This window comes from Vipera ursinii, assembly GCF_947247035.1.
Source record: "Vipera ursinii genome assembly, chromosome: 14".
NCBI lineage: Eukaryota > Metazoa > Chordata > Lepidosauria > Squamata > Viperidae > Vipera > Vipera ursinii.
In genome coordinates, this window is record NC_139527.1 from 7,649,868 (window position 1) to 7,669,446 (window position 19,579).

A 19,579-nucleotide genomic window follows, 5' to 3' on the forward strand; every position below is an offset into this window, starting at 1 on the left:
CCTTAGGCATCATGAGAGCTGGCTGAACGACAATCATCAGGAGACCTTTTGAGTTCTAATCCTTCCTTGAGACAAGGAGGTTGGCTGGGTGACTTTGGGGCAATCGCCAGGAGACTGGGAATTCTAGTTCTGCCTTAAGCACGAGAGCTGGCTGAATGACTTGGGCCAATCATCAGGAGACCATGGGTTCTAATCCTTCGTTAAGAGAAGGAGGTTGGCTGGGTGACTTCAGGGCAATCGCCAGGAGACTGGGAATTCTAGTTCTGCCTTAAGCATGACAGCTGGCTGAACGAATTGGGCCAATCTTCAGAAGACCGTGAGTTCTAGTCCTTCCTTAAGACAAGGAGGTTGGCTGGGTGACTTTGGGGCCATCGCCAGGAGCCTGGGAATTCTAGTTCCACTTCAGACAGGAAAGTTGGATGGGTGACTTCAGGCCAGTCCCTTTCTCTCATACGGTTGTGGTTGGGGGCAAATTAGATTGATACAACCTCCCAATTTAGAACTTTCCAATTCCACCCGATGGGATACTGAGGAAGGACGGACTACCTTTGTCGGAGAACCCAAGATGGTGGGCAAGGGAGTCCTCTGGATGAATTCAGAGAGCTTCGGAGAAGATCTGAGAGGCCGGCCAGACTGAAGGCTGGGTAGCCGTGCAGCCTGACCAGCTGGGACAGGGCTGAAGTGGGTGACCAGCGGATCGGAATACTGCTTGGTGACCTTTTGCCGGCCAGAATGGATATCGGAGAGGTTGGGAGCGCTGTGAAGGCGATAGCCCAGTCCTCGTTGAGAAGGGTCCGATCCTGAAGCATCTGAAAGGAAGATGAATAAAATAGGAGTGAAGAGCAGAAAGGAAGAAGAAAACATCAAGGGAAACCATCTGGCAAGAAGATATGATTAGATTAGACTAGACTAGACTAGACTAGACTAGACTAGACTAGACTAGACTAGACTAGATTAGATTAGATTAGATTAGATTAGATTAGATTAGATGGACGGACAGAGAATACATATGATTGGAGATAGATATGGGTGAAGACTGATGGAGATAGATAGATGAAAGAGAGAGATGAATAGAGATAGATAAAGACAGGGCTTTTTTTGTCACAGAACGCTCAGAACGGAGTTCCGGCACCTTTTTTGGATGGAACCTTGTAGGGTAGGCAAGGCGGGTTGTATGACATGTGTGAGTTCCGGCACCTTTTTCTTTTACAAAAAAAGCACTGGATAAAGAAATGGAGAAATAGAGAGATGGATGGAGATGATAGATGACACAGACAGACAGACAGACAGACAGCTGGAGATAGATATGGATGAAGACTAATGGACATAGATGACGGAGATGGATAGAGATGGAGAAATAGAAATAGAAATGGATGGAGATGATAGATGACAGGTAGGTTGGTAGGTAGGTAGGTAGGTAGAAAGAGATAGATAGATAGATAGATAGATAGATAGATAGATAGATAGATAGATAGATAGATAGGTAGGTAGGTAGGTAGGTAGGTAGGTAGGTAGGTAGGTAGGCAGGCAGGCAGGCAGGCAGGCAGGCAGATGATACATACAGCTGGAGATAGATATGAAGACTAATGGAGATAGATGACAGAGAGATGGATAGAGATAGATAAAGAGATGGAGAAATGGATGGAGATGATAGACAGACAGACAAGAAAACTGAGTGAATGAGATGCTTCAAAGAACGGTTCAACATCAGACGTACCGGTTATGGGCACCCGGGTTCTCAACTCGGTTCCGAGAGGACACGGGATGATCATCTGGTCTGACTGCTCTGGAATTGTTCCAACTTCAGGAAAAGGAAAAGCAGCATGATGAGAAATCACACACTCAGCAGGAGATAAGAGCCGTGGTGGCCCAGTGGTTAGAAGGCAGGATTGCAGGCTAATTCTGCCCACTGCTAGCAGTTCGATCCTGACCGGCTCAAAGTTGACTCAGCCTTCCATCCTTCCGAGGACGGTAAAATGAGAACCCAGATTGTTGGGGGCAACAGGCTGACTCTGTAAACCACTTAGAAAGGGCTGCAAAGCACTGTGAAGCGGTCTATAAGTCTAAGGACTATTGCTAACTGCCATTTTATTTCCTTAGACCAAAGTTGCCCCAAACACTGTTGGCCTGAATCAGATCATTGCGAAGTTCACTCAGAAATCCAGGAGGATACCAAGAATGAACAGGGCGACAGCAGAGATACAGTATTATTTTTCCCCACCTGGCCACTGGTGGGGGTCCCTTCCCACCCATGAGAAAGGCCAAGTTAATTTGAACTGTGTAGGGATATCACTTTGGGAAGTGAACGGGGTCACAGGTGAAAGAAGAGTGAGATCGTAGATGGAGACAAAGTGGAGAAAGGAAATCCAGGCTCATCTTGGTCACTGAATGAGTTAACTCAAAAGATGGGGAATCTGAATTTGTGGCTGAGGAAATGCTTCTTGTAGGTTCAGGGACCACCTCCATTGAGAGACCTTGATTTGTGTTTGGTGGGACACACAGACAACAGATGTCTCCAAGCCACAACAACAAACCCCCAACAAAACATAAAATTATGAAACTCCATCAAGCCAACGCTTTGGTTCCACCTCGTCGATTGCATTCTTGGTCTTTGTCCAGCCCTCCAAAATGTTCCAACAGAGCTCCTGACCATTAAAGGTTGTCCATCTCCAGACTAACTGGATAGCCTACCTTGAGGAGAAGGTGTGTAAGGCTTGGCACCACCAAAGGAGAACCTTCTAGGGGATGGCACTGTTCCATGCTCACCAGCAGAAAATGGAGGGGATGGGCTGGCTTTCAGGAAGCCAAGTGGACTCGTACTGCCAGATCTTTTGACAGGGTTAGACCTAGTGAAAAAGAGAACTTGCTCATTCCAGGTTGTGCATAGCAGCAGCAGAAGAAGAATCAACAGATGACGATCTCCGTTCCATCGTTGTGTGTGGACATTCAGGTGCCAAGACAAGAGTGGAGATCAGGAATTGCTGACTCCCATCTCCGTCTGGACCCTACATCCTCTGGACATAATTTAAGGAATAGTTCCCTTTATCATGTACACCTGCTTTTTGTGTCACGTTAAATCATGATTTTCCTAAGGGATGTTAGCAGCTCACTGAACCGTAACCCTTTGGGAACAGAAACACGCTCATAAAATACGCTCATAAAAAACACGCTCATAAAATATACAAACATGTCTAATAAAGGAGAATATTTGACATGAGGGGGCCCGCTTGTTTTCTTGCAGACGTTTCATTACCCAAACTAGGATGTTACCTAGTTTGGGTCATGAAACGTCTGCAAGAAAACAAGCAAGCTCAGAGAATAGCTAAGATCCCACAGTCCTTCCTTCCTTCCTTCCTTCCTTCCTTCCTTCCTTCCTTCCTTCCTTCCTTCCTTCCTCCCTCCCTCCCTCCCTCCCTCCCTCCTCCTCTCCATAAATTCCACCAGCACTGATGATGTTACCTAGTTCAGGTAATGAAACGTCTGCAAGAAAACCACCAAGCTCAGAGAGCACCAAGGACCCCATAGTCCTTCCTTCCTTCCTTCCTTCCTTCCTTCCTTCCTTCCTTCCTTCCTTCCTTCCTTCCTTCCTTCCTTCCTCTCTCTGCCTTATCCTTCCTTTCTTTCTGGCTTTTCCTCCCTCTCTCCCTTTCATTCTCTGTCCCTTCCTTCCTTCCTTCCTTCCTTCCTTCCTTCCTTCCTTCCTTCCTTCCTTCCTTCCTTCCCTCCCTCCCGCCCTCCCTCCGTCTTCTGCATAAATTCCACTCCCTTCTAGCACTGATGATGTTACCTAGTTTGGGTAATGAAACGTCTGCAAGAAAACCACCTAGCTCAGAGATCCCCTCTTAAAATAGGCATCAAATTAAAAAAAAAATCTCACAAACTCGCCCCAACCACCAAGATTTTTCACCCTTCAGCCAAGTCCACCCTCTTTGACCAAACAATGTTAAATGTGGTTCCTGCTTCTTTAGAAGCAGGAACCACATTTAGCATTTAGAGTTCCTGCTGAAATCAAGGTTTGCAAAACCACCTTGGCTGGGATCACAGCACCCACTTAAAGGGAAGACACTGACTCCAGCATAAAAGTCAAACACGGCTGTGTTTATCAAGAGGGATGAAGAGAACCTCAACATCCTTTTTGAAAACTATTTCCATCACGTCGAGAGACAGCTTAGAAAAATGGCAAGCTTTCCATTTCCCCCCCCCCCCAAGAAGCCTAGGTTAACCATCCAGAGGGGAAAAAAAAACAATAATCCTTTGACTTGATAGGAGGGGTGTGTGTAAAAAAACAGAAAAACCAAATCCACTCTAAACATCTGGCTGACTGGGCAACCAACAACCATCATCGTAACGGAAATGAACATATTTGCACTGCTGTTTAATCCACGTCTTCACCAGACTTAAAGAGGGCGGAAGTCACCAGCAGACAAATAACTCTCTTTCTCAAGCTTTGCTGGGAAGAAGAAACCGAACTGTAGCCAGCCCCCCAGTTTTGAGAGCAGAGAAGCTTGTTCCAAGTCCGACCTTTTTCCATCCTTTGCCAGACACACAGATCCTCGGCTGACCAAAACACAGAAGCCTTCACAGATGTGCTTCTTGTCATCCATCTTTTTTTTCCCCAAGCCAAAGAAGCTGGAAGCCGTCAGAAGCAACTTCCCTTAACACAAAGGTGCCACTTACACAAAATTCCATCACGTGGCACTAAGCCATACATCTCGGCAACATGACTGATTCCGGAGTCCAAAATTGCATGCCAGAAGCATGGCTGTGTCATGTTTTGTATAATTACAGTCATGACACTACAGAGAAACGGCTGAAATGTCTGACTAAGCAGGTGAGCCAGAACAAATAATAATAATAATAATAAAAAGATTAAACATGGCAAACACTCATAACCCAAGAAGAGGTGATGCAAAACAGAAAGGTCCGTGTTGCAAAAGTGAACAGCCATTTTTGTCTTGTGCAAACAGCCGGGATTCTCCCACAGAATGCAAAGCCAGGAGTTTGTCTGGCTCGCAAACGACCGAGGTTTCCAATCTGAGCACTCCGCTCCTCAGATTTGGAGGTATGTTTCCCCAGACGTCCACCCAAGTTGACTGATCAAGACAGCTTTTAATGTAATGAAATGGGAAATGATCAAAGTCACATCTGGCAAAGACTCGCATTCATTGGGTTTAATTACATCAATTCATTGGGTTTAATTGCATCAATTCACTGGGTTTAATTGCATCGTTTCATTGGGTTTAATTGCATCAATTCATTGGGTGGTTCAGTGAAAAGAAGCCAAATTTAAGTTCTCATCCTGACATTACCCACAAACTGGAACTTAGATTTGGTTCATAGCTACATCTGACCAAAAGTTTGACACTCAAATTAAACTTCAAAGAGTTTTGAGTTTGGGGCTTGAGAAACAACGTGCCAAGGTTCGCCTGGTCCATATTTTTAAGTCTTTTCTGACAATCCTCTAGTTGAGTGAATCTGTCAGGCCCAAAACAAAGAATGATACATGGTGATGCTTTCAAGCTGGGTTATTTTACTGTTCCAACCTATACACAGAATCTAGTATCTGCCTCTGCAATATACTCTGGGAACTGTTATGGAAAGGCTGTCTTCTTTCTCTCACACATAATATCCAGTCTGAGTTGCCTCTTAGTCCTCCTGGGAATCCAGACTACATGCCATCACACTGTTTTTATTCTCTGTCTGTTTATCCTTCTGTCCTCTATGTCTGTCTGTCTGTCTGTCTGTCTGTCTGTCTGTCTGTCTGTCTGTCTGTCTGTCTATCTATCTATCTATCTATCTATCTATCTATCTATCTATCTATCTATCCCTAAACCAAGAATGACACGTGACGATTCTTCCAGGTTCACACCTATAGACAGAATCTTGCCAGGCTGAACACTTAATGATCTAGCTCTACAATGTACTCTGGGAACTGTTAGGGAGGGGCCGTCTCCACTTTTTCTCCCACACATAATATCCAGTCTGAGTTGCCTCTTTAGTCCTCCTGGGAATCCAGACTACATGCCAGCACACTGTTTTAATTCTCTGTCTGTTTATCCTTCTGTCATCTATCTATCTATCTATCTATCTATCTATCTATCTATCTATCTATCTATCTATCTATCTATCTATCTAGCCCCAAACCAAGAATGACACGCAACGATTCTTCCAAGCTGAGTTCTTTGTTTCACACCTATAGACAGAATCTTGCCAGGCTGAACACTTAATGATCTAGCTCTACAACGTACTCTGGGAACTGTTAGGGAGGGGCCATCTTCACTTTTTCTCCCACACATAATATCCAGGCTGAGTTTCCTCTTACTCCCCTGGAATGCAGCCCTTCCATCCTGGAAATCCACCTTCTCCCCACAGTCCATCACATCATCGTTAGCCAACAGGTTAATCAAGAGTCAATTTCCCTAAGAGCTCATACTCACCGTGGCAAAGTATATTGATTGGGGGACTGAAGATTCTGCTCAATCCGGCGGTAGTTTTGGATCTGTGTAGGGACTGGAATGGGTATTGATTGTCCGGATCTAGCGCTGGATGAAAATTGGCTTGATCGCCTGTGAGAACACGGAAGATAGGCAAGTGATGGTTAGAGCAAAACCAGGACGACTGGAACACCCTAGGTGTGGGGAAGATTAAGGAGAATAGCTCTGCAGAGCGTCCCATCACCTTAAGCTGTGGTTTGCTTTAATCACAGCTTGCTGAGCAAATTCTAAAGGCCCAGTTCACCCATTAGACTAAGCGTTAAACCCATGTTTTGCTTAGTGCAGTGTCTAAAGTAGTGTAGCTGTCCTCCAGTAGCTGGAGAAGATCTGAGGAGACCTAGCTTTAAATCCATCCTCAAGGTCATGCCGGTTGATGAAAGACAACTTGAAATAGTCTTCCAAGGGGAAATAGGTTGAAGAAATTGTCCTGGATAGATTTTCAGGATCTGCTGCTTCCTTAGAGGATAAGGTGGCAGGACGAGGCCTGAGAATATCCATCTTCTAACCGTTGGCAACCTCTCACCTTTCCACTCCATCCCCAGAAATGATGCAGGAGGGAACACCCTAGGCCAAGTGGCTTTCCTAGTAGGAAGCTCCTCCAGGTCAAGGGATGGTCCTGTCCTTGAGAAAGAGCTACACGAGGGACTATTTCTCCTGTAGAAGTTCACAGAACTCCTCTTCCTCTTTCTCTGGCCACAAAGGAGACCAAGAACCGGGAAAATCCACCCGGATGGGACAACCCACACTCGCCTAAGCAGGGTGCACAAACCAGGGCCGTGTCTTCTCGTTCTTATTGGGATAGGGAGGAATACCATCTCAGATTCTTTCTTACCCAGAGGGGCTAGGAGAACTGCTGTAGGGAGGAGAAGGAGATGGGGTCCTTCCTTGGCTTTCCAAGTCTGCAGAGGTCACCAGGGAGCTCCTACAAAAGTCCAAGGACAGAAGCGACACGAGTCACGAATGCAACAAACTCCCTCAACAGTTGTAAGTCTCAATGAATCTGGAGAACACTTGATTGAGAAGAGAGATGTTAAAATATGAGGGTCCTCAAGACTACACCGAAGTCACAAAAGCCATCATCTCTCAGCTGGCAATTCAGAGTAGAAGCATCTGATCATATTACTTGTATCCTTTATTAAAGGATACAATATGTGCACGATTTAAATCTCTAATTTGTTTTACTAAATTTTTATCTGTAATTGTGATGCCAACCTTCTGATCCAACTTCCACCTAGCTTTCAATTGAGTATATTGAAACCAAGAGTAACTTATGTTTTCTTGTCTTAACTCCTCTAATGATTTAAGTTGCCAATCATTCCCTTGCAATCTAAGTAATTCCTTATAGGAAAACATATCCAAACTCACTCCCATAGATACGCCCTCTATCGCGTGTCCAGGAATTCCCCAAATCGGTATTTTATAATTTACTTGTATCCTTATTAAATGTTGAAATCTCCCTTTAGTTGTTTGCTTTAAGGACACGAATCTGGTTGTTTATTATATTTCCCTTACCCACTTCCCATCAGACTGTCCTGGATCAGCTTGCCTCCAGTAACTTCCGCAGCTAAATCACCTAAAAATCAGAAGAAAAAGAGGATTTTTTAAAAGAATAATAATAATAATAATAATAATCATGCATCCACGTTGCAAAACTGTGCACAAATACACACACATGACAAGCAAGGCCAGAGTCCAAATTTTGGAAGGCAGAAGAAAAGCTTTGGTGAACAGCTAATAGTCACTAAGTTCCAAAGCTGAGAAACAGAAGGCTAAACAACTTTCAAACCGTGGGGGGGGGGGGGGAAATAGCAAAAAAAATGTAATTACGCTGCCCCGTGGAAAAAAAGATTTCTGCTTTACGTTGGCAGCAATTAGACTCTTAAAGTGGTTTTCTCCTAGTATATGATGAAGGTATCTACGCAACAGTGTTGTGTTCAGGAGTTGAGTAGCTTCTGTTGAACTTGAGCTGAAGAAACGAAAAATATTTACTATGCGCTCGTGACCTCCCAGTTAGACTACTGCAATGCCCTCTACATGGGGCTGCCCTTGAGGACCACCCGAAGGCTTCAACTGGTGCAGAATTCAGCCGCACGAGTTTTCATGGGAGCTTCCCGATACTCCCGTATAACACCTCTTCTCCGTGAGCTACATTGGCTTCCGGTTGCGCTGGTGATGACCTATAAAGCCCAAAATGGCTTGGGTCCGGACTATCTAAGGGAACACCTGCTGCCGGCATCATCTTCCCATCGTCCTGTGCGCCCCCACAGGGAGGGTCTTCTCAGGGTACCGCCGGTTAATGAATGCCGGCGGGTTATTCCCAGGGGAAGAGCGTTCTCTGTGGGTGTGCCTGCCCTATGGAACCAACTACCCACAGAACTTAGGTCTGCCCCCGACCTTCGCTCATTTCACCGGGACCTGAAAACCTGGCTCTTCGAGCTGTTTGGTCCAGACTGTGGGGTTGTTAATTTAACTGGGTTTTAGATTTACTCTTGGGGCTTGAATTTAATTTAATTGTTTTAATTGATTTTAATTTTTTGTATTTCATGGTTTTACCTGCCCTGTAAACCGCCCTGAGTCCTAGGGGAATAGGGCGGTATACAAATTCAATAAAAATAAATAAATAAATAACAATATAGCTCAAGAGCTTTATTTCTTTACAAGCTCAGACCAATGAAGCAAAAGTACAGGGAATCTTTGACTTCGCAACGTATGTGTGGATTGATATGGATTTCGCCGTTCCTACACAGGTAGTCCTCAACTTACAACCTTCATTTAGTGACCATTCAGAGTTACAACGGCATTGGAAAATGTGACTTATGACCCCTTTTCACACTTTCAACCGTTGCAACGTCCCCAGGGTCACGTGATCAACATTCGTACGCTTGGCTCATAGTTATGACGGTCACAGCGTCCCATGGGGTCTGTACTAGCTCAAAAATGCGATAGAAGACATTAAGAGAAAAAGAGAGAAAGTATTTGACGTTGAAACAAGAGAAACTTTGGTTGCTAAATTTAAGACGTTTGGAAATTAGTAGAAAATAAGAACGTTATACTGCATTTATCATGTAGTTGATGTAAGATGGTGAGAAATAGAATATATTCAAATAGATAAGACGTGTATCCTGAGTATTAGATTTTGTGATGAATTGTGATAAAGGGAACTTGAGTTACTTAAAACTTGGAAATTATAAATATGATATGTTAAGTTTAAATATTAATGGGAAACTAAAAATTGGGAAAAACTAATTAGGACATTGATTGTCTATAAAGACTGAATGCTAAAATAACCCAGGTATGTATAAGCTAAAAATTACTGATAAATGTAGGAATGTTATTTTTATTTAACTGATATATAGTAAGAATTGTATTACTTCAAACATGAGACAGTAAACACTAAGGGGAAAAGAGAGGAAATATCTAATGTGGTAGTTTGGGGCTTGTACTAAAGATACTTGTATGTCATTGAATTATCGATTAACTCAGCCGCCACGTTGCTTTTTAAATACTTAAATGTAAAATTAGCAAATCAATAAAACATTTAACAAACACGACTGTGGCAAGAAAGGTTGTAAAGCAAGGCAAAATTCTAACAACTGTCTCATTTAGCAGCAGAAATCTGAAGCTCCAGTTGTGTCGAGGATTTACCTGTACAATGTTTCGAATATAGTGGAGAGATGAAGGCAACAGCTTTTTTTTAGTAATTTCCAGTTAGGTCTTATAGGAGTACGGTTATAACTTCTTGGTTAGAAAGTCTCCTAAAATTTCTGATGATCTGATGGTGCCAGACTCTAGGGGTTAACTTACTAATTTTCTCCTATGTGTGTAAATATGAACCAATATTAGAACATCAGAAGATAATGCCTCCTTTTGCAAACTTGGTTCCTCTACATATTTTCAACCACAGCTTCCATCACTTCTGGTGCATCTCCAATCTCACTCTGGGCTGATGGAGATATCCTGGTTGAGAAACTGGCCAACGACATCTAATAATCTGAGTTTGAGGGACTGGTTGGTTTTCTGGGCAGAAGGCAGCATGGCTACCTCTGATGTAAGCTGGAGCTTATGTTTGCAAAGCCAAATTAAGCTTTTCGCCAGACTGGTGTGCCCAGTAAAGCAAGAGGACTCGTTAAGACACATAAGAGTAGGGACATTTAGAGCTCTTCAATCCGCCCAACAGCAAGCCTAAATCATTTGCCCAATGATGACCTTGATCAACAGCCAAGATCAAAGAGTTCCATTAATCCCCTTTTCTTTTCCAAAGGCTTAATATCTGCTGTAGAAAGGAGGAAGAATATAATATATAATAATAAAGGTAAAGGGAAAGGTTCCCCCGCACATGCGTGCTAGTCGTTTCCGACTCTAGGGGCCGGTGCTCATCTCTGTTTCAAAGCCGAAGAGCCAGCGCTTGTCCGAGGACGTCTCCATGGTAATGTGGCCGGCATGACTAGACGCCAAAGGCGCATGGAACGTTGTTACCTTCCCACCGGAGCGGTCCCTATTTTTCTACTTGCATTTTTACGGGCTTTCGAACTGCTAGGTTGGCAGAAGCTGGGACAAGTAACAGGCGCTCACTGTTACGCGGCACTCGGGATTCGACCCGCCAAACTGCCGACCTTCTGATCGACAAACTCAGCGTCCTAACCCACTGAGCCACCGTGTCCCTATATATATAATGATATATAATATAATATATAATTATATTATATATAAGGGAAGGGAAGAGAAGAGAAGGGAAGAGAAGGGAAGAGAGAAGAGAATTATATAGGATGGGATGGGATGGGTTGGGAAGGGATAGGGAATTAGAGTAGGGTAAGGTAGGGTAAGGTAGGGTAGAGTAGGGTAGGGTAGGGTAGAGTAGAGTAGAAGAATAGAATAGAATAGAATAGAATAGAATAGAATAGAATAGAATAGAATAGAATAGAATAGAATAGAATAGAATAGAATAGAATAGAATAGAATAGAATAGAATAGAATAGAATAGAAGTAACAGAGTTGGAAGGGACCTTGGAGGTCTTCTAGTCCAACCCCCTGTTCAGGCAGGAAACCCTATACCATTACAGACACGCAGTTTTCCAATCTCTTCTCCAATGTTCCAAAGTACACGGTTTCTCCACAACCTGTGCTTCACCCAAGTTCTCAATGGCTCTGGCATAAAACTCTTCTTACTTGGAAACTGGGCTGGCACCATTACAAAGTCATCGGTGTCACATGAGGAATTTTTGCTGCTGCTTCCCGCCGATTCCTTCGACCGGTGCAGGAAAGCCGGGGAGCCCTGCTGGGGGAAGGCTGGGGTCTTCTCCTGGAGATGGGGCATCTCGCCAAGCGACTTCTCAAGGGAAGAGAGGAGAGCCAGATTGAAAAACACAACGTGGTAGACAACATTAAGTCGTGCTTCCGATGCTTTGCTAACAGTCAAAAGCATTTCCCGTAATAGTCTGCCACAGAGGGCTCAGCTCTGAGTGCACCCCAGGGGCATTAGAAATGTCACTGGAGCATGTTGGGGGCGCATGGTGAGTTTAGCATACTTCACGTGCAGGGGTAGGCAACCACGGCTCTTTTATGACTCGTGAACTACAACTCCCAGAATTCCTGAGCCAGCCACGCTGAGGGGAAAGGGAGAGGTTTCCAAGCTGAGCCGTGCTGACTCAGGAATTCTGGGAGTTGAAGTCCACCAGTCATCAAAGAGCCAAGGTTGCCTACCCCTGCTCTATACCAAGGGTCTTCAAATTTGGCAACTTTAAGACTCGTGGACTTCAACTCCCAGAATTCCTGAGCCAGCCATGCTGAGGGGAAAGGGAGAGGTTTCCAAGCTGAGCCGTGCTGGCTCAGGAATTCTGGGAGTTGAAGTCCACCAGTCATCAAAGAGCCAAGGTTGCCTACCCCTGCTCTATACCAAGGGTCTTCAAATTTGGCAACTTTAAGACTCGTGGACTTCAACTCCCAGAATTCCTGAGCCAGCCACGCTGAGGGGAAAGGGAGAGGTTTCCAAGCTGAGCCGTGCTGGCTCAGGAATTCTGGGAGTTGAAGTCCACGAGTCATCAAAGAGCCAAGGTTGCCTACCCCTCTCCTAGTGGAACTGTTTGTAGGGGAGGGAACCATGGAATATACTCACCGGAGGTGACGCTAAGTGAGAAGTGGAGGAGCTGCTGGAAGAACTTCCTGAGCCAGAGCTTGGATAAGAAGGCATTGGCACAGAAGCAGCTGCAGAAAAGAGGAAAAGAAAGGCCACATTTTTAAGATGGTCCACAACAAAGTTAGAAGAGGATATTTGTAGCTCTGAACTGTGAACTCCTCGGTGCTCTCTGAGCTTGCTTGGTTTTTTTTGCAGACGTTTCACAACCCAGCTAGGTAACATCATCAGTGCTAGAGTGTGTGGGGTTTTCTCCCTGTGTACAGTAGCTTGCCCCACCAGTGTTGCGGTGTTCTTTTTCATTCGCCCAAACCTTATTTTATAAACAACTCAAAGGCTGTGAACGTATCTAATGCTCCTTTATGGGTATCATTATTATGATTATTATTACTCTGTTGGTTTGCTTGTACATTGAGAGTGTCTGTAGCGGAGACGAATTCCTTGTGTGTCTAATCACACTTGGCCCATAAAGTATTTTGTTCTGTTTCTTCTTCCTCCTATTTTCCCCACCACAACAACTCTGTGAGCTGAATTGGGCTGAGAGAGACAGCCCAAGGACACCCAGCCAGCTTTCATAGCTAAAGTGGGACTAGAATTCACAGTCGCCTGGTGACTGGCCCAAAGTCACCCAGCTGGCTTTCATCACTAAGGCGGGACTAGAACTCACAGTCGCCTGGTGACTGGCCCAAAGTCACCCAGCTGGCTTTCATGACTAAGATGGGACTAGAACTCACAGTCTCCTAGTGACTGGCCCAAAGTCACCCAGCTGGCTTTCATCACTAAGGCGGGACTAGAACTCACAGTCGCCGGGTGACTGGCCCAAAGTCACCCAGCTAGCTTTCATGACTAAGATGGGACTAGAACTCACAGTCTCCTAGTGACTGACCCAAAGTCACCCAGCTGGCTTTCATCACTAAGGCGGGACTAGAACTCACTGTCTCCTGGTGATTAATCAAAGTCACCCAGCCAGCTTTCATTGCTAAGGTGGGACTAGAACTCACTGTCTCCTGGTGATTGGTCCAAAGTCACCCAGCTGGCTTTCATGTCTCAGGCAGAACTAGAACTCACTGTCTCCTGGTGATTGGCCTAAAGTCACCCAGCTGGGTTCCATGCCATTGCCTCCTTGCTAGGGCTGAGAGATTGGGACTGGCCCAAGATCACCCAGCTGGCCTTCATGCCGAAGATGGAACTATAACTCACAGTCTCCCAGTTTCTAGCCTGCTGCCTTAAGCACTAGACCAAACAGGGTCTTGAGGCAGACGACCAACAAAAGAGGAACTGAAATTGAGTAGCTCTTGAGTTTTAAATCAGAGTGGGGGGCGTCGCTGGGAGTACAAGTTATGAGCTGGGTGGACCCTGCCTGGGGCTTGACCCACCAGAGTCGGCTATCCTTTGATGTGAAGGCAACAATCATTTAAGGAACAAATGCCATGATCTTCCCATTAATTAAACCCTTCATTCTTCCAACTGCTCATTTGCTCCTTCTGTGCTTCCCAGCCAAGCAGATAAATATATAGTTCTTCGACTTATTAATCCCCCACACTGAATTTTAGATCCTCAAAGTAAATGTTCCATTCGAGATAGAAAATTCATTATTTATTTTTATTTTTATTTTTAAATCCTCAGAGATGGATGTCTCGTCCATTCACGATTGTGTTTTTTTTGTTGTTCTTGTTCTTGTTGTGTTCAACAACCCTGCCTGAGAAAGAGACTAAGATGGGATTCTGAGATTGAATTCGGCATTTAATTCCGGGCGTGGGAAAAATCGCTAAGGTGAGGGACACTGTTTGTGCTAGGAGCAGCCCGAAGGACAGGGCAAGGCTCCAATTCATGTTGAATTTAAGGAAGAATTCAGCAAGGGATCAGAGGACACGCTTTGCATAAAGTTCATTCTCCAGCATTTCCTGTTGAGAAAAGATCAGAGAGCGGCGGCGGCGTCTCTCTAGATGTGGGAAGACTCCAAAGCCCAGCATTCTGAGAACAACATCTGGAGAGAACCAGATGTGAGAAGATAAGCTGGGTGGGTGGGTGCATGCTTTGAGCAGCCCATAGGTCTATCTTCACGTGACAGATTCAACTTGGTCATCAGCCTGTTTTCAGATGGGTTTATTCCAAGGCTACCTTCAAAAAAAAGGAACTAAACAGGCATCCACGATACACGGAGTTGCAAAACAAGTTTAATACTAGCCAAAATTAACATGCAAGGATGCAATTGAGTAGGTTTCTCAAGCACATGGGGGCAAAGATTGTTCCCCATTACGTAGTCCTCAACTCCTCAACTTAGTGAAGTTACAACGGCACTGGAAAAAGTGACTTATGATCCTTTTCCACACTTACGACCGTTGTAGCATCCCCACGATCATGTGATCAAAATGCAGACCCATGGCATCTGGCTCATATTTACGACGGTTGCAGTGTCCCGGGGGTGTGTGTGTGTCACACGATCCCCTTTTGGGACCGTCTGACCAGCAAAGCCAATGGGGAAGCCCGATTCACTTAACAACCGAGTTACTAATTTAACAACTGCAGCAAGCCAGGTCGTAAAACGGGGCAAAAACTCATTCAAGAAATTTCTTGCTTAGCCACATAAATGTTGGGCTCAACTGTGTTCGTTAAGTTGAGGACTATCTGTCCGAAATGTTCAGGGACTTAATTCATATTTCTGTATAGACATCTATGTCACTTTCCTAGGCTGGCTAGAAACTCTGCCCCATCGATTTGGTGGCCATCTGGATCAACTTTCCCCTTTTCTTTGGTGCGAGAGCAAAACACAACTCCGAATTCAAAACACACCAAAGTCCGATGTTCTTTTTTTCCTTTGGCTTTATTCTCCCATTAGAATTCAAAACACAGAGAGCAGAGTTTACACAAAAGCGTAAATACACAAACGCGTAACAAAAATAAAGTCAGCCATGTAAACAAATGAACTACAGACGTGTCTTTAAAAAAACAACACAATAACATATATAAAACAGGCTCAAAGTTAACCAAACAAATACAAAATACCAAGAGAGAGAAAAGACATCTTAGGACCGTTGGGAAAATCTCCCAAGATGCCCGGATAATTGCTAATAAAAGTTTTTTTTTCACATTTTAAGACTGCAGGGATGAAAACTCTCTGGTTCCCGTATGCTGGACTATGAATCTCTGACTGTTGCTTGTTTATTTGGTTGGAATTATATCCCATAATTTCAGTAGGAGTTCAAGGCAAACTCTGGCCTGAAGCAGAATTACTGGGCCGTGGTTGATATCCGACTTGAAAATGGCTTTACCCCTTTCATTCAGAAAGTCCTTAACCTACAATCACGATTCGGTCCAGAAATTCCCACCGCAAAGCGAGGCGGTTGTTAAATGAATCCAGCCTAATCTTCCTACCTTGTTTTGCCACCGCGGTTTTGCAGTTGTGAAGTGAATCGCGGGGTCATTAAGCGAAGCCAGCTGGGAAGATTGTGAATGACACCACGCACCCATGGCAACGCACTAGTCGTGGGGCTGCCCCTGAAAAGCATCCGGAAGCTCCAGCTGGTGCAAAATGCAGCAGCCCCCCTGGCTTTGTGCAGACCTTGGTGTGCACATGGATCGCTTCTCTTGCAGGAGGCAGTTTGCCTCCAGGTGCTATTCAAGATGCTGGTTGCCACCTTCATGGCTTGGGACCAGGTTATCACATGTACCCAGCCCACTAGAGTGGGGAGCCAAGGGATACTGTGGGTCCCCTAAGGCAGGGGTCTTCAAACTTGGCCCTTGTATGACTTGTGGACTTCAACTCCCAGAATTCCTCAGACAGCATGCCTGGCTAAGGAATTCTGGGAGTTGAAGTCCACAAGTCATAAAAGGGCCAGGCTTGAAGACCCCTGCCCTAAGGGGATACATCTCTAGGGGCCCAGAAGAAGGGCCTTCTCCGTGGTGGCTCCCTCTGGAACATCATCCTTCTGGGGGTTGGACTAGATGACCTACAAGGTCCCTTCCAACTCCGTTATTCTAACATTATCCCTCTGGAAATTAGACCACCCCCCCCCCCACTCTTTTGGAAGCTGCTGAAGTCCTGGTTCTGGGGAACCCAGAGCAGGATAGAATCCATTAAATGGCTAGTTTGAATGTTGCCTCTGTGTGTGTGTGTGTGTGTGTGTGTGTGTGTGTGTGTGTGTGTGTGTGTATGGTGTTATTATTGTATTATTGTATTATTTTTCTTCTCCTCGTTCATTTTTTATTCTTTTCATAGGGTGGTTTTTCTATCCCTGTAAGCCTGCCTTGAGTCACCAGATGCGAGGAGGCGGCAATATACATTTTCTGAAATAATAAATAAAAATAAATAAATGGTCCAACAATATCTATAGAACATCGAGTTTTCCATCCCTGCAACCCAAGATAGGTCAATTAAAAGAGGGCTACAAAGTTACATAGGTATGAAATGTGAAATGATGGCTTGGTGGGAGACCACCACAGAGATGATGTTGTCCGCTGCGGCTGCAGATTTGAAGGGTCTATCCTGGCTTGTAGCATCTTCTCGAAGTGCATCAACCAGGTTCTTTCTCCAAATCCTGAGCACTTTTTAGCTGGAGATCCTGGTCCAAGGACACCAGTGTCCTGCTCTGAGCAACGGTGGACATCTCAAGTGCCATGAAAAAAAATGCAGAAATGTTCCATGTAGAAGCCGTTTTGGGTAAGGAAGGGCTTCAGGAGACATCTACATGAGCAGATGAATTCACCTGGTCCATTTATTCAGTCTCTGTCACTCTTCAGTACTACCTTCCAAGGATCTGACAGTCCAAACCCACCTTCTTTCTTGAAATTGTCTCCTCGATGCTTAAAACAAAGCTGACTCCCTCATCCTCTTCCCAAGAGGTTAGGTTCCTAAGCGGACACCGTGGAGTTTCGCATCCCAAACAGCATTCCCATGTTAAGCTGTGTTGTCAGTAACACGGATTTGTTAAATCTGTGCCTAATTGGTGGTGTTTGTGCAGCTTACGACTGTCTTCCCGTCATCCCACGTCCCTGTCAACTCCTGAAAGATGGAAGTCAGGCAACTCCTTTCTCCTGCCTTTCCCTTTTGGACAGCATGACTTTGACTCCCCAACTATACTCAGATATGGGACGGACGTGACTTGGGAAGCGACGGGACCGCCAACAGTTGCTGGTGCCGACGTTTTCGAGAACCCATGTCCCTAGTCCTCTGGGCTGATGATGCTGATGCTGGTGGAGGGAGTGGCTGCATCACAGGAGTCCATTTCTGGTTGTTGCAAGTGTGAGTTTGGGCCTTTAACGGAGTGATGCTCTGTAGCTCTTCAGAGCTAGTTGGCAAAGAAGGGAATGAAGGCCACGTCAAGAAGATCCTTTTGGGCTTGCCTGAAGGTCCCTGTTGGCTTGCCCGCTGTAGATTGGGAGCAGACGGTGGCCCAGATTGAGCTTTTGTCTGGGCTGTGGTCAATGAAGACTTGGGTTGAGAAGATCTTACTTGGCCAACAAAGGCCTCAGGCCTGGTGGTAACCCTTGTCCGCGATGGAGGAACCACTGGGATAGGAGGGTCTGCTAACCTCTGAATACCCTTGGAACGGGAATATGCTTTCTGCTTTGGAGAATGACCACCGTTCTCTGTCCTACAAGCCCAGGGGGTTCCTGCTGGTGAAGGCAAGGACCGAGAAGGCTTGGAGACCACCCTAAACCAGGAGAACTTTTTTCTGCCCGCAGGAGGGACACCTGAGTGCAGTTAAGATGAGGGATTCAATATGGAAAGAAATGGCGATACGGAAAGCATTCTACAACTCCTACTTTACAACCTTAATTTTCCTACAGGTATCTAGCTCCCTTAAAAACTCTTCTTTACTGAGACCCATTGAAAGAAAGCAGCTTAAAAGTCCCCCTAATAATAATAATAGTAATAATAGCAATAGCAATAATAAAAACGGAAATAAAAAACCCAGGATTGTCTTATCCTTCATCCTATATATCTCTGGCTGGTTGCAAACAGTATCTTGATTCAGGCTTTGTTTAAACCACGGTTTGTTCAACAAACCAGTGAAAATCAGGAAACGGAGCAAATTAATTATTTCTAAACCACCTGGAATCCTTGAGGATTGGGGCAGTGGAAAGATTACCCCAATAAATTCGCAAAAATAAAAGCAATTGCGCTAATGCAACTGATCCTGATTTTCATCTTTTTCTTTGCAAACCAAGCACTTAATTTCCTAATTAATTACTTTAATACTTATACTATTGATTTATGCATGCATAAAGACGTCTGCACCCCAAAGAAACTAATGTCTATCCCTAGACCAGCAAACCATGATTTCAAACAAGGGTTTCTTGCCAGAAACTATGGTTTCTTAGGGAGACAAAATAAATGTGGGAATAGAACGGGATTAGGCCATGTTATGCTAATTCTGTGTCTAGCTAAGGGAATAACCCAGAACATTACTCATTTTGTAAGAACTGAATCCCGAAACTGAAGACATCAACCGGTCTTTTCCCAAACTACTCTACTCTTCAAACTTGAGCTCAGCCTATGTCAGAATTTTGGACCACATAACCTCTGTGCCCCAGCTGGATGTCTATGAAAAGTGTTGTCCTTCTCCTCTCTCCTGAGACCAAAAAAGCCAGAATAGGTTGAACCACTCAAGGTTGCATGCAGTTCTCACATCCCACTAAGTTATATTTACTTAATCAACCACTGTCAACAGAGGACAAATATTCTAAGGCAGGACTTCCCAACCCCACGTAACATGCTAAGCCGAGACGAAGCCAATCACGCCTTGTGACACGTGAACCTGGCCACTGCACGTTCTGCAAAGGTGAAGGCCACCTAAGATTTTTAGCAGAAAGAAAATCACGTCAACCCTTAAGATGCAGGGGGCTGCAGACCAAGATAACTTGGTTTGCAATATTTCCCCAGGTTAATATTTTGCCATATTTTCCCAGGCTAAATATTCATTAACAAATCTTCCTTTATCGCTTCTCCCTT

At 44.8% G+C, this 19,579-nt stretch overlaps 1 protein-coding gene across 4 annotated transcripts in view; it reads right to left on the minus strand.

Annotated features, from left to right (window-relative positions):
* The window catches only part of ULK1 (unc-51 like autophagy activating kinase 1), an 83,065-nt gene that overhangs the window by 17,821 nt on the left and 45,665 nt on the right, over positions 1-19,579 (minus strand). For all 4 annotated transcript variants that reach the window (XM_083373224.1, XM_083373223.1, XM_083373225.1 and 1 more), the window contains 8 exons: positions 12,607-12,695; positions 11,661-11,820; positions 8,007-8,067; positions 7,327-7,416; positions 6,438-6,566; positions 2,692-2,846; positions 1,718-1,801; positions 547-809 (listed from right to left, as the gene is read on the minus strand). In XM_083373224.1, the coding sequence (XP_083229350.1) occupies positions 547-809; positions 1,718-1,801; positions 2,692-2,846; positions 6,438-6,566; positions 7,327-7,416; positions 8,007-8,067; positions 11,661-11,820; positions 12,607-12,695 (1,031 nt within the window). The remainder of the gene's footprint in view (positions 1-546; positions 810-1,717; positions 1,802-2,691; positions 2,847-6,437; positions 6,567-7,326; positions 7,417-8,006; positions 8,068-11,660; positions 11,821-12,606; positions 12,696-19,579) is intronic.